Source organism: Ranitomeya variabilis, chromosome 3, assembly GCF_051348905.1.
Source record: "Ranitomeya variabilis isolate aRanVar5 chromosome 3, aRanVar5.hap1, whole genome shotgun sequence".
In the NCBI taxonomy this organism is placed as follows: domain Eukaryota; kingdom Metazoa; phylum Chordata; class Amphibia; order Anura; family Dendrobatidae; genus Ranitomeya; species Ranitomeya variabilis.
The window spans coordinates 631595218-631607237 of NC_135234.1; the positions used below are offsets into that span (position 1 = coordinate 631595218).

The window sequence follows — 12020 nt, forward strand, 5'->3', positions numbered from 1 at the left end:
GCAATATACTACGTGGACATGCATATTCTAGAATACCCGATGCGTTAGAATCGGGCCACCATCTAGTTTATTAAATAATGCTCTATATATTGCTATTATAAACTTGTTATGGTGGGTTTTTTCAATTTGTTTCCAGGTCTAGCGTGTTAAGTGCTGATAAGAAAAAGCAGCATACAGTGAACCGATTCTCACTGCTTGTCCTGCATAATAGCAGTTGGACTGATCACCTTGTGACCACCAGGACTGGACACATTAGGGCAAGACTGCGAGAGTGAATCAAAACAACATAGGGAGCCACAATATTATTTATTTGTGCGCATTTTATTTTTGGGGGGACCCCTTTTAGGCTATGTTCACACAATGAGTTTTTGGTGAGTATCTGATGTTGCAGACTTTCATTTTATCATTGTGTTCTTGTGTTTTTTACTGCGTTTTTTTACATGTGTCTTTATCGCATTTTTTACTGCATTTTTTGTGTCTTGTTGGTAAGTCATGTTTTAAATAAATCTACTTTGTTTTTTTATACTTCCTGATATTTGGCTTGAAAAAACTTTATTGATACAGTCATGTGCGGAGAACTGTCATGGCCAAAAGTGTTGGCACCCTTGAAATTGTTCCAGAAAATGTCATATTTCTTCCAGAAAATGATTGCAATTACACGTTTATTTCCTTCCTGTGAATTGGAACCATACAAAAAAAAATGAGGAAAAAAAGGCAAATTGGACATAATTTCACACAAAACCCCCAAAATTGGCCGGACAAAATTGTTGGCACCATCAACTTAATATTTGGTTGCTCACCCTTTGGAATAAATAACTGCAATCAATCGCTTCCTTTAACCATCAACAAGCTTCTTACACGTCTAAACTAGAATTTTGGACCAATCTACTTTTGCAAACTACTCCAGGCCTCCATATTTGATGGCGCCTTCTCCCAGCAGCAATTTTTAGATCTCTCCACAGTTGTTCAATGGGATTTAGATCCGAACTCAATGCTTGCCACTTCAGAACTCTCCAGCTCTTTTTTTCCATCCATTTCTGAGTGCTTTTTGAAGTATGTTTGGGGTCATTGTCCTGCTGGGCACTGGGGACTGCATTGCAACCCAAAATCCTTTGGTAATCCTCAGATATCATGATGCCTTGCACACAGTCAAGGCACCCAGTGCCACGGGCAGCAAAACATCCCCAAAACATCTTTAAATCTGCAACATATTTGACTGTAGGTACTGTGTTCTTTTCCTTGTATGCCTCATTCAGTAAACAGTAGAATGATGTGCTTTACCAAAAAGCTCTATCTTGGTCTCATCTGTCCACAATACTCTTTCCCAGAAGGACTTTAGCTTACTCGCATACATTTTGGAAAACTGCAGTCTTGCTTTTTTATGACTCTGTGTCAGCAGTGAGGTCCTCCTGGGTCTCCTACTATAGCGTTTAATTTCATTCAAATGTTGATGGGTAGTCAGCGCTGACACTGATGCACCCTGAGCCAGCATGGCAGCTTGAATTTCTTAGGAACTTGATGGAGGATGCTAATCCACCATCTGGACTGTCCTGCGTTGCAACCTCTCATCAATTTTTCTCTGCAGTCCAAGTGCAGGGAGATTAACTAAAGTGCTATGGGTTGCAAACTTCTAATTTTGCGCACCGTGTACAAAAGAACATCAAGATCTTTGGAGATGGACTTGTAACCTTGAGATTGCTGATATTGTTCAATAATTTTGGTTCTCAAGTCGTTTGACATTTCTCTTCTCCTCTTTCTGTTCTCTATTCTTATTGTTGCACACACAGACACCAATGCAAAGATTGAATCAACTTCTCCCCTTTTTATCTGGTTTCAAGTGTGATTTTCATACTGCCTACACCTGTTACTTGCCCTAGGTGAATTTGAAAAAGTATCACATGCTTGAAACAAAGTTGTTTGCCCACAATTTTGGAAAGGTGCCAACAATTTTGTCTGGCCCAATTTTGTGTTTTTGTACGACATTATGTCCAATTTGCCTTTTTTTGTCTGTTTTTTGTGTTGTTCCAACATACACAAAGGAAATAAACACGTATAACAAAACATGTGTACCTGCAATAATTTTCTGAGAAAAATACCTTCATTTTCTGGAACACTTTGGGCCTTGATTGTACATGCGTTTGATATGGTTCCACTGTGGAAATGCACTAAAAATGCATCTGCGTTTTTTCCGTAAGATTTTCCGCATCTAATACACAAGTCTATAGTAAAAATCCACACAGAAGACTCAGCGTACCCCCAAGGGAAATTAACATGTTGTGGATTTGAAACACGCACTGCAGGTCAGTTTGCACTGCATCAAAAAAAGCACAGCGAACATGAGATTTCTATACATCCCATCCACTTTACTGGAACTGTAAGACGCTATGTTTTTGAAGTAGCAAAAACACATAGCGTCAAAAACTGACCAAAAACTCATCGTGAGCACACAGACTAAGAGAGAACTAACAAAATCAAAAAGGCATATAAACATACAAATGAGAAATCAAAAATTTCCTTTTTGTAAAATTCTCCACAAATTCAACTAAAATACTAAACTAGGAGAAACACATGCATAAAAATGATTTTGGTAGCCTAACAAATGTACATGAGCCCAATGGATAAAAAGTGGCTTGTCAATTATCATTTCAGATCAAACAGTTGTTAAGGGGTGCAGTAAATGGATATTCAACAATGGATTAGTTACCAATAATCTCAATGTTAGACCTAGAAAAACCAAGCAGTATGCAAAAACTCATTTCACACACACATGCTGGGCGTTACCAGCTAATCCTCCTCCTCGGCTTGCCTAACTAGCTCAGAGGGCTGAAGCCCCAGTTGTGCTCGGTAGTAGTTTGTGGTATACTTGGCTTCTGCTGACTCCCTCTTGAAGAAACCACACTGAAAGGACCATTGGAAAAAATGTTGAGCTACAAATTGTCAAGGTTCATCAAGCAAGAAGACATACTGACGTTGAAAAAACTAAAGTGCTACTAATTTAAGGGGAATCTGTCACCCCACATTTACACTTCAAACTAACCGCATGGCCTTAGGAGCAGTGATGAGCGAATGTGCTGGGATTAGGTGTTATCCGAGCACGCTAGGGTGCTAACCCTGTCACTTCGGCATGCTCGAAAAATATGTTCGAGTCCCGGCGGCTGCATGTGTTGCCGCTGTTTGTTAGGCAATCTTTGCATGTGTTGAACAGTCACGAGACATGCAGCCACGGGGACTCAAACATATTTTACAAGTATGCCGAAGACACTCTATTAGCACTCGAGCATGCTCAAGTAACACCTTATCCGAGCATGTTCGCTCATCACTACTTAGGAGCCTTAGTAGAAGATGGAGCAACAATAAAAATTATTTGTTACTGCCACTTTTTCTATGTTGATTGACAGCTGTGACTTTCCTTGAGCCAGCGCAGTCTGAAGATAAACCAGTTATGTGATCACTGTCCCTGTGCAGACTTCTGACTTTGTTATCTCCCATGCTGACTAGTGAGTATACTTGTTGCTCGGGTTTTCCCGAGCACGCTCTGAGATTTAGTTTTCGTTGCCTCAGCTGCATGATTTACGGCTGATAGACAGCTTGAATGCATGTGGGGATTCCCTAGCAACCAGACAACCCCCACATGTGCTCAGCCAGACTAGTAGCTGTAAATCATGCAGCTGCGTCATCAAAAACTAAATCTCCAAGCAGTTACAAACAGACCACCCGAGCGTGCTCGGGAAAACCCGAGCAACGAGTACACTCGCTCATCACTAGTGCTGACACATTGGTGCAGTATAGTGTGCACACTTAACCATCGCTCTATTCACAATCTATTGGAGCAATGAACACACTAGAACACCACCACTTTATTCACATGGGAGACAAGAGGATAAATAATACAGCCTCATTAATTACTGTAGGTACCTGGCCCAATATCAAAATAAGTACCCGCAGAATATTGAGTTATGTGTTTATAAAGCTAATAATATCAAATATTGGCAGAGAGAAAATGTATTAGGAAAGTAGAGGAATATAATGTGAATGAATGTGTAGCTCAAAACCTAAAGCAGTAAGTAAAAATTTCTGGATAAGACAAACTGTATAAAGCCATTGTGTCACGCTGGATCATGTGAGTTACTAAACACAAGTCTCTGCAATACTGTTCATTTAGTATGTGATGTGACTGTTACATATGATCTATTTATACGATACCTTCACCATCACCCCTCCTACTTGTATTAATAACCACTAGTATGGTATACAATCAATATGTATTCTTTACATAACAAAAAGTCACGTCTTACCTTCCAGAGGATTAAAACTAACAGTAAGAGGAGCAGAATGCCAGCAAGTACTGCAATAAGGATAATCCACCACGGAATGCCACCATGAACCACAACATCCAGGTCTGAATACAGCATCATAGAAATCTGCAAACATATCCACAATTAAGGATAAAACAGTAATGCGTTTCACACAAAATTAATGGGGTTGCCCACTACTTTAACACTGATGGCCTATCTTTAGGAGAAGTCGTCAATGTATAAATGGTGGGGGCGATGCGACACTTGGCTCCCCAGCCGATGAGTTATTCTCAGTTTCAGCGACTGCTCAGTTATGGAGTTATGTAACCAGGGCCAGCGTTAGGGGCAGGCAGACCAGGCAGCTGCCTAGGGCCCCCGCTCCTCGAGTGGCCATCAGCCAGTGGCGTGCCGCGAATAGCGGCACACCACGCGGCCGCTATGGGGCCTGTGAGTAAGAGGGGCCCAGCGCCACCCCTCCCCTGCATTCAACTTATCGGCATCATACATACCGATATAGTTGAAAGCATTGATGGAGGAGAGAGTGTCAGATGATACTCCCTCTCCAATCACCTCCCCCTCTGCCTCTGACTCAGAAGCCAGAGCAGGGGGGAACGAGGAGGAGAGGTAAGCATTGTGTGTATATGCATTATAGTGTGTGTGTCTGCTGAACTATACTGTGTGTGGGGGGAATGCACTATACTGTGTATGTAGGGGGCTGCATTATACTGTGAGTGGAGGGAGCTGCAGTATACCGTGTGTGTGGGGGTCTGCATTATACTGTATGGTGGGGGGACTGTACTATACTGTGTGCGTGGGGGCTGCATTATACTGTGAGTGGAGGGGGCTGCATTATACTGTGTGTGGGGGGCTTCATTAAACTGTGTGTAGAGGGCTGCACTATACTATGTGTTTGTGGGGGGCAGAATTATACTGTGTGTGTGTTAGTGTGTGTCTGCTGCACTATACTGTATGTGGGGGGACTGCACTATACTGTGTATGTGGGGGCTGCACTATACTGTGTGTGGGGGATGCACTATACTGTGTGTGGGGGACTGCACTATACGGTGTGTGGGGTGGCTGCATTATACTGTGAGCGGAGGGGGCTGCATTATACTGTGTGTGTCTGGGTGCTGCATTATACTTGTGTGTGGGGGGCTGCACTATACTGTGTGTATTTGTGGGGGAGCTGAATTATACTGTGTGTGGGCAGGCTGCATTATACTGTGTGTGGGGCTGCATTATACTCTGAGGGGGCTGCTTTATAATGTGTGTGGCTGCATTATACTCTGAGGGGGCTGCATTATACTGTGTGTGTGAGGGGGCTGCATTATACTGGGTGTGGGGTGGCTGCACTATACTGTGTATATTTGTGGGGGCTGAATTATACTATGTGTGTTTGTGGGGGGCTAAATTATACTGTGTGTGTTTATGGGGGGCTGGATTGTACTGTGTGCGGGGAGGCTGCATTATACTGTGCGTGTTTGTGGGGGGGTTGAATTATACTGTGTGTGTATGAGGGCTGAATTATACTGTGTGTGTGAGGCTGCATTATACTCTAAGGGGGCAGCATTATACTCTGAGGGGAAAGCATTATACTCTTTGGGGGATGCATTATACTCTGAAAGGGCTGCATCATACTCGGGGAGCTTCATCATACTCTGAGGGGTCTACATTATATTCTGAAGAGGCTGCATTATATTGTGTGTGTGGGGGGGCTGCATTATACTCTGAAGGGGCTGCATTATACTCTGAGGGGACTACATTATACTCTATGAGGGGACTACATTATACTCTGAGGTAACTACATTATACTCTATGAGGAGGCTGCATTATACTCTGAGGGGGATGCATTATACTGTTGGGGGATACATTATACTCTGAGGGGCTGCATTATACTGTGTGTATGGGTGGACTGCATTATATTATGTGTGTATGGGGGGTGCATTATACTTTGAGGGGGCTACATTACACCCTGGGGGCTGCATTATACTGTGTGTGCGGGACTGCATCATACTCAGGGGCTTAATTACACTCTGAGGAGGCTGCATTATACTCTGAGGGGACTACATTATACTCTATGAGGGGACTATATTATACTCCATGAGGGGACTGCATTATACTTTGAGGGGGTTTCAATTATGCTGAGGGGACTGCAGTATACTCTGAAGGGGGCTGCAGTATACTCTGTGAGGGGGGCTGCAGTATACTTGGTGAGGGGGGCTGCAGTATTGTCTGTGAGGGGGGCTGCATTAGACTCTATGAGGGGGGCTGCAGTATACTCTGAGGGGTGCTGCCATTATACTATGTGAGGGGGGCTGCATTATACTCTGAGGGTGCTGCATTATACTCTATGAGGGGTGCCGCATTACACTCTATGAGGGGGTGCTGCATTATACTATATGTACTATATGGGACCTGCATTATACTGTATCGAGGACTATCTGTACCCATAATTCTTCTTCAGCTGGTGTAAAGAGGCTGGGAAACAAGCAGGGGTGGGGAGTCACCACTCTCTTTGTCTCCAGCTAGCTATATTGTATATACCCTATTTTCTTTGGCTGCATCCTTTTTTCCCATTCACTGTTAAGTTTCTTTATGCACATATAGCATTTGGGGACTGTTTGTGCCAATTGGGTTGCATTGTGAGTATGCTCTTGCTTACAGGTTGATATACCGGGTTACAAGTTATGATTAATTATGTAAATTGATTTGGTGACATCTCTCAGTGTGAGACATTTTCTGTTTTTTTAATCTCCCCTTGTTTTTTATGTAAATTTTTAAAATCATTATTAATAAAAATTGAATATTTTACATATTCTGGATCTCTTCATGTTTCTGTTGATGTTGGTCCTCAGAATGGTGGTTATATGATTGTTGAAGTGCCAGTTCTATCAGTATTCTGGACATTTTTGTGCTAATGTACTATATGGGACCTGCATTATACTGTATCGAAGACTATCTGTACCCATCATTCTTCCTCAGCCGGTGTAAAGAGGCCAGGAAACAAGCGTCGAACAACTTCAATATTGTCGATCACACTCGTTTAGCGGCCTGAACTCAGCACATGTAAATACAACAGAAATGCTTTTGTGTGATGGTGCAATATGTGAGCATTTGGGGACCCACTTTAAACTTTTGCCCTGGGCCCCACTTTGTCTAAAACTGGCCCTGTATCTAACTGGGCAGTACCGTCCGACACCAAGAACAGATGATAGGCAGGAATGCCCCCATTGATCAGACATTGATGGCATATCAATGGTAAAGTAGTGGACAACCTATATTAATCCTTGTCTACATGTACAATATTGGTGATAAAAAATACAAAATAATCAAATTAATTTCTGCAAATCTAGCCATACTATGCCCTTTACAGAATAGAATCTAGGCATTATTGAAGAGATGGTACCTGTGTTGTAGCATCTCTTAGCACCAGGTTCTTAATAGTGGATTTGACGGTAATGTTCGCCCTGATTACGACTTCTATGTTACTACCAGATGGATAATCCTATAGATAAAACAAGAAAATGTGTAAAATAAAGGCTGAAATCTGTAACAATAAAAGTAAAAATATAATAATAGATATAGTCACCTCTAAAAAGCTGCTATTCCAAAGCCGGCCATGAACATTGAGCACCACCTGCTGGTCAAAACTGTACAGTGGACACTGAAATACTACACAGTGTGCAGTTCCTCGATCACAGTCCTTAAAAAAAAGAGCAAGTCAGACATTCAGTCCTGTATTAAAATTAAAGTCAAAATAAGCACAGAAAAATACCAAGGCCGAGGAAGGCTTGAGCCTTGCTCCCTAAATAAATGCATAAATATAAATCAGCTAGTGTGATACTCCTTCGATATGACAACACAGAGCACCATGGAGTACAAAGAACACCAAAAGGTCAAATAAAACCAAAAAGTCATTTATTGAGTCAAAAATACATACAAATAATGGTAGCCAAATAATTAAGGCATAAAAAAAAGAGGGGATTGAGTACAAAAGACATGCCGGCACAGAGGGCGGACCAAACAGTTCGGACAGTAAAATCGCCAGAGGTGGGAGAAACAACACCCCGATCAAGTAGGTGCATGTGAAACCATCACGACCATAGTAGGTACAAACCAAGGGGCTACTAGTAAGGGGATTTGGATGTTTCGCCCCCAGCAGCTCGCCCCGAGTACATTTACTTCACCTGTGGGAAGTTATACCATCCAGCTCCCAAACCATCACCCCAGAGGACCCCTTTAAGCAGCGTCGGTCCCTACTGACCGAATACCACAGGTGGCGTCACGAACACAAACTTTACTCACCAAACCCTTAAAAGACTTTTTCCTTTTATTTGAGTGCCCAGGGCCACGGACCAGGTCGCAGCCACCGTTACGTCCTCTTCAAGTACCGGACCCGGTACCGAGTACCCCACTGCCCTGGCGGGTGAATCAACTTGGCATCATAAACAGGATGTACCCGGGGGGCGAACTGCTGGGGGAAAACTGCTGGGGGCAAAAAATCCTATAACCACTAGTAAGTACCGTGGACTATGCCCCATAGAACAAGCCCCCAAAAATCACATGTACCCCGGAGGTTGTTTAAAGCTCACCCATAGTATCTGACATAAAGTGTAGGTCCTCCCGCTGAGACCCCCCTAAGGTGGACAGTTCGAGGGGTGGAGGCGGGGCTGGGGTGGAGCCTGGGCAGAGTCTCAAGGAGGCCCCGAAAATTTTGCCAGTATGGGGCCCCAAAATTCCTACTGGCTGCCCTAATTGTGGGAAAATGAAATGTTTTACTTGGCACATGGAGCAGCCATTATCTGCCTGGTAGAGGATTACAGGAAGAGAACTGAACACTGCAAACTAGAGAAATTGTACAGTAGGGTCTAGGGAAGAACGAATGATGTAGCGCTAAACTATAACTATTAAATAGTCACTGTCATGTCAACAAACTTTACCTAAATCAATAGTGCAAGCAAATATAAGAAACTTTTTAATATGTCTTATAAGAGAAATAGGACTCTCTTCACTTTTGAGACTCTTCTTTGCCTCCTCCATGCCTCCTGAATTCACCAACAGCTCAAATCCATCTTGGTCAAAGAAGCACAGACTGTCAGTACAGTGATGTATCAGATTACAGCTCCTATTATACTCTTTAGAGAGGAGACAGGGAGGAGGAGAAAGTGGCACTGACACAGAAAAGCTCACAGGTCTGCTGTATGTTGTCCTCCATTCTTCTCTCCATGTGTAACAGAGTAAGAAGAATGGGAGTCAATCTCTCTGTCTTCTATGTATGGGAGACATCATAGCAGCTAATCTACACCCACTAGCTCAGAGACAATTGAAACGTAGAGATAGAGGATACAGAGGGAAATACTGGTGAAAAATGCAAAATAAAAGCCATATAATAGCCAGAAATAGTGATGTTCTTCATGTACACACATTGTGCCCTTTGTTCTCATTTTAAGACAGGCCATGTGGCATAAGCCTGCAGCTGTTGTACAGTATCTTAAAAATGTTTCTGCTCAAGGTGCAAAGTCCAATGGCTGTGACACTTTAAAAGGTCCAACAAATGAAAGTGTGCAATTAATTACTGCTTACATAGTTTTTATTTTTATTTTAGCTTGCTTTGATTGGCGCCCCCTGATGTTCCTGAAAAAAGTGTTTGTGCACTACCATTCAGTGGAGTTTTCACTTCAGAATACGCAGGTGCAGAAACACTGACTGGGCTGGTGAATCTATCTCTGTAAGTCACCTCATTGAAACATAAGAAGAAGAATAGATACCCAGTGTTAAGTCAGCTATGGCCAGAATTGGGGTAATCAGGAAGAGGCACACACAAAACACTATGGGCAACCTGGCTACATAAAAGTCTTTTGTAGGACATACTTTTAAAACGTTAGGGTATGTGCACACGCTGTGGAATGGTGTGCGGATTTTTCCGCACTGATTTTGGTAAATCCGCAGGTAAACCGCACTGCGGATTTAACGCGGAATTACGACGGATTTACCGCAGTTTTTGAGCGGATTCCAACTGCGGATTTCTATTGTGGTGCAGGTGTAAACTGCTGCGGAATCCGCACAAAGAATTGGCATGCTGCGGAATATAAACCGCTGCGTTTCGGCACGTTTTTTTCCGCAGCATGTGCACTGCGGATTTTGTTTTCCATAGGTTTACATGGTACTGTAAACTCATGGAAAACTGCTGCAGATCCACACCATAGCGTGTGCACATAGCCTAAAAGGGTTGGCCACTTCTAGACAACCCAATCCTCATTGGTAAAGCACCCAACATAGAATTAATAAAAAACATATACTCACCTGCCATATTGGCGCCACTCCTCTGATGTCAGTGCTGTGTCTCCTGACGGTCACATGACATCTTTCACTATTCCATCAGAGCGGACAACAGCTCTGAAAGAATACTCGATCAGTCACCTCTGATTGGCTGCAGTGATTACGTGACATAACGATGTCAAATTACCACCAGAGAAATAGCGACACCATTAGAGGAGTGGCGCTAGTACAGAAGATATATGTGTGTATAAATATATATATGCGCATATTTTTTAATTTTACATGGCGCACTCTAGCCGTTAGGATGGGACTGTCCAAATGCAGACCATCCTTTAGAATAAACTCTGTATTTCTCTGATTTACATGCTTGAATATATCATGCTATTACCAAGACAACATCCTTCTTCTTAGTCGGATACGTTAGCGACCATCGACTGGCAGAGCGCTGACTGGCAATCGGTACCAATGAACTGGAATCTGACCGCACTGTATCCTAGAGAACAAGAAAAGAGGTTAAGGTGGACAATGTGGGGTCGTCTCTGTATGGGGCATGATTACATAGAGGAGGTACTTACCAGTCTGAGGGGGTTGACCGCACTTATCGGGCTACACTCCATACTACGCCCTGACTGCTTCTTCTCCTTTAATTGAATCTTCATTGGGTACAGCAGCCATTTGCCATTTGCCATTTCATGTGGCCACATAAGATTTAGGTATGCAGAACCCAGGGTACGTAAAGACTTTCCTCTGTTTGAGACCTAAAGAACAGTAAAACCTACTAAGCAAATACTTCATTCCACTGACTTTCTATGCAGCAAAACTGTGCTTTAGCCATTTAAGGTCTTTTGGAGGAATTTACTTGAAATTAACTGGGAGGGAACAGGGAACCCTCAGTCCAACAAATGTATTAATTCAAATTATAGGGCAAATCTTCACCTATTCATAGCGACTATAAGTTTCAATTCTTGCAGGGCAGCACAGTGGCTCAGTGGTTATTACGGCAGCCTTGCAGCGCTGGAGTCCTGGGTTCATATCCCACCAAAGACAACATCTGCAAGGAGTTTGTATGTTCTCCCCGTGTTTGCGTGGGTTTCCTCCGGGTTCTCCGGTTTCCTCCCACATTCAAAAGACATACTGATAGGGAATGTAGATTGTGAGCCCCTTCGGGGACAGCAATGATAATGTGTGCAAAACTGTAAAGCGCTGCGGAATATGTTAGCGCTATATAAAAATAAAGATTATTATTATTGCTGAACTTAAGTATTCATTTTTCTTGCTTATATAGCGCCATTAATTCCACAACACTTTACAGACATTATCATCTTTGTCCCCATTAGGGCTTACAATCTAAATTCCCTATCATTATGTCTTTGGAGTGTTGGAGGAAACCGGAGTACCCGGAGGAAACCCACACAAACACGGGGAGAACATAATAACTTCTTGTAT

At 42.8% G+C, this 12020-nt stretch overlaps 1 protein-coding gene across 4 annotated transcripts in view; it reads right to left on the minus strand.

Annotated features, from left to right (window-relative positions):
• ITGA7 (integrin subunit alpha 7) overlaps positions 1–12020 on the minus strand; it is a 215848-nt gene that overhangs the window by 10246 nt on the left and 193582 nt on the right. For 3 of the 4 annotated variants that reach the window (XM_077297501.1, XM_077297499.1, XM_077297498.1), the window contains 5 exons: positions 11150–11332; positions 10963–11067; positions 7885–7998; positions 7702–7800; positions 4296–4421 (listed from right to left, as the gene is read on the minus strand). In XM_077297501.1, the coding sequence (XP_077153616.1) occupies positions 4296–4421; positions 7702–7800; positions 7885–7998; positions 10963–11067; positions 11150–11332 (627 nt within the window). Of the gene's footprint in view, positions 1–2781; positions 2899–4295; positions 4422–7701; positions 7801–7884; positions 7999–10962; positions 11068–11149; positions 11333–12020 lie in introns of all 4 variants that reach the window. The other variant, XM_077297500.1, reaches the window with a different exon arrangement.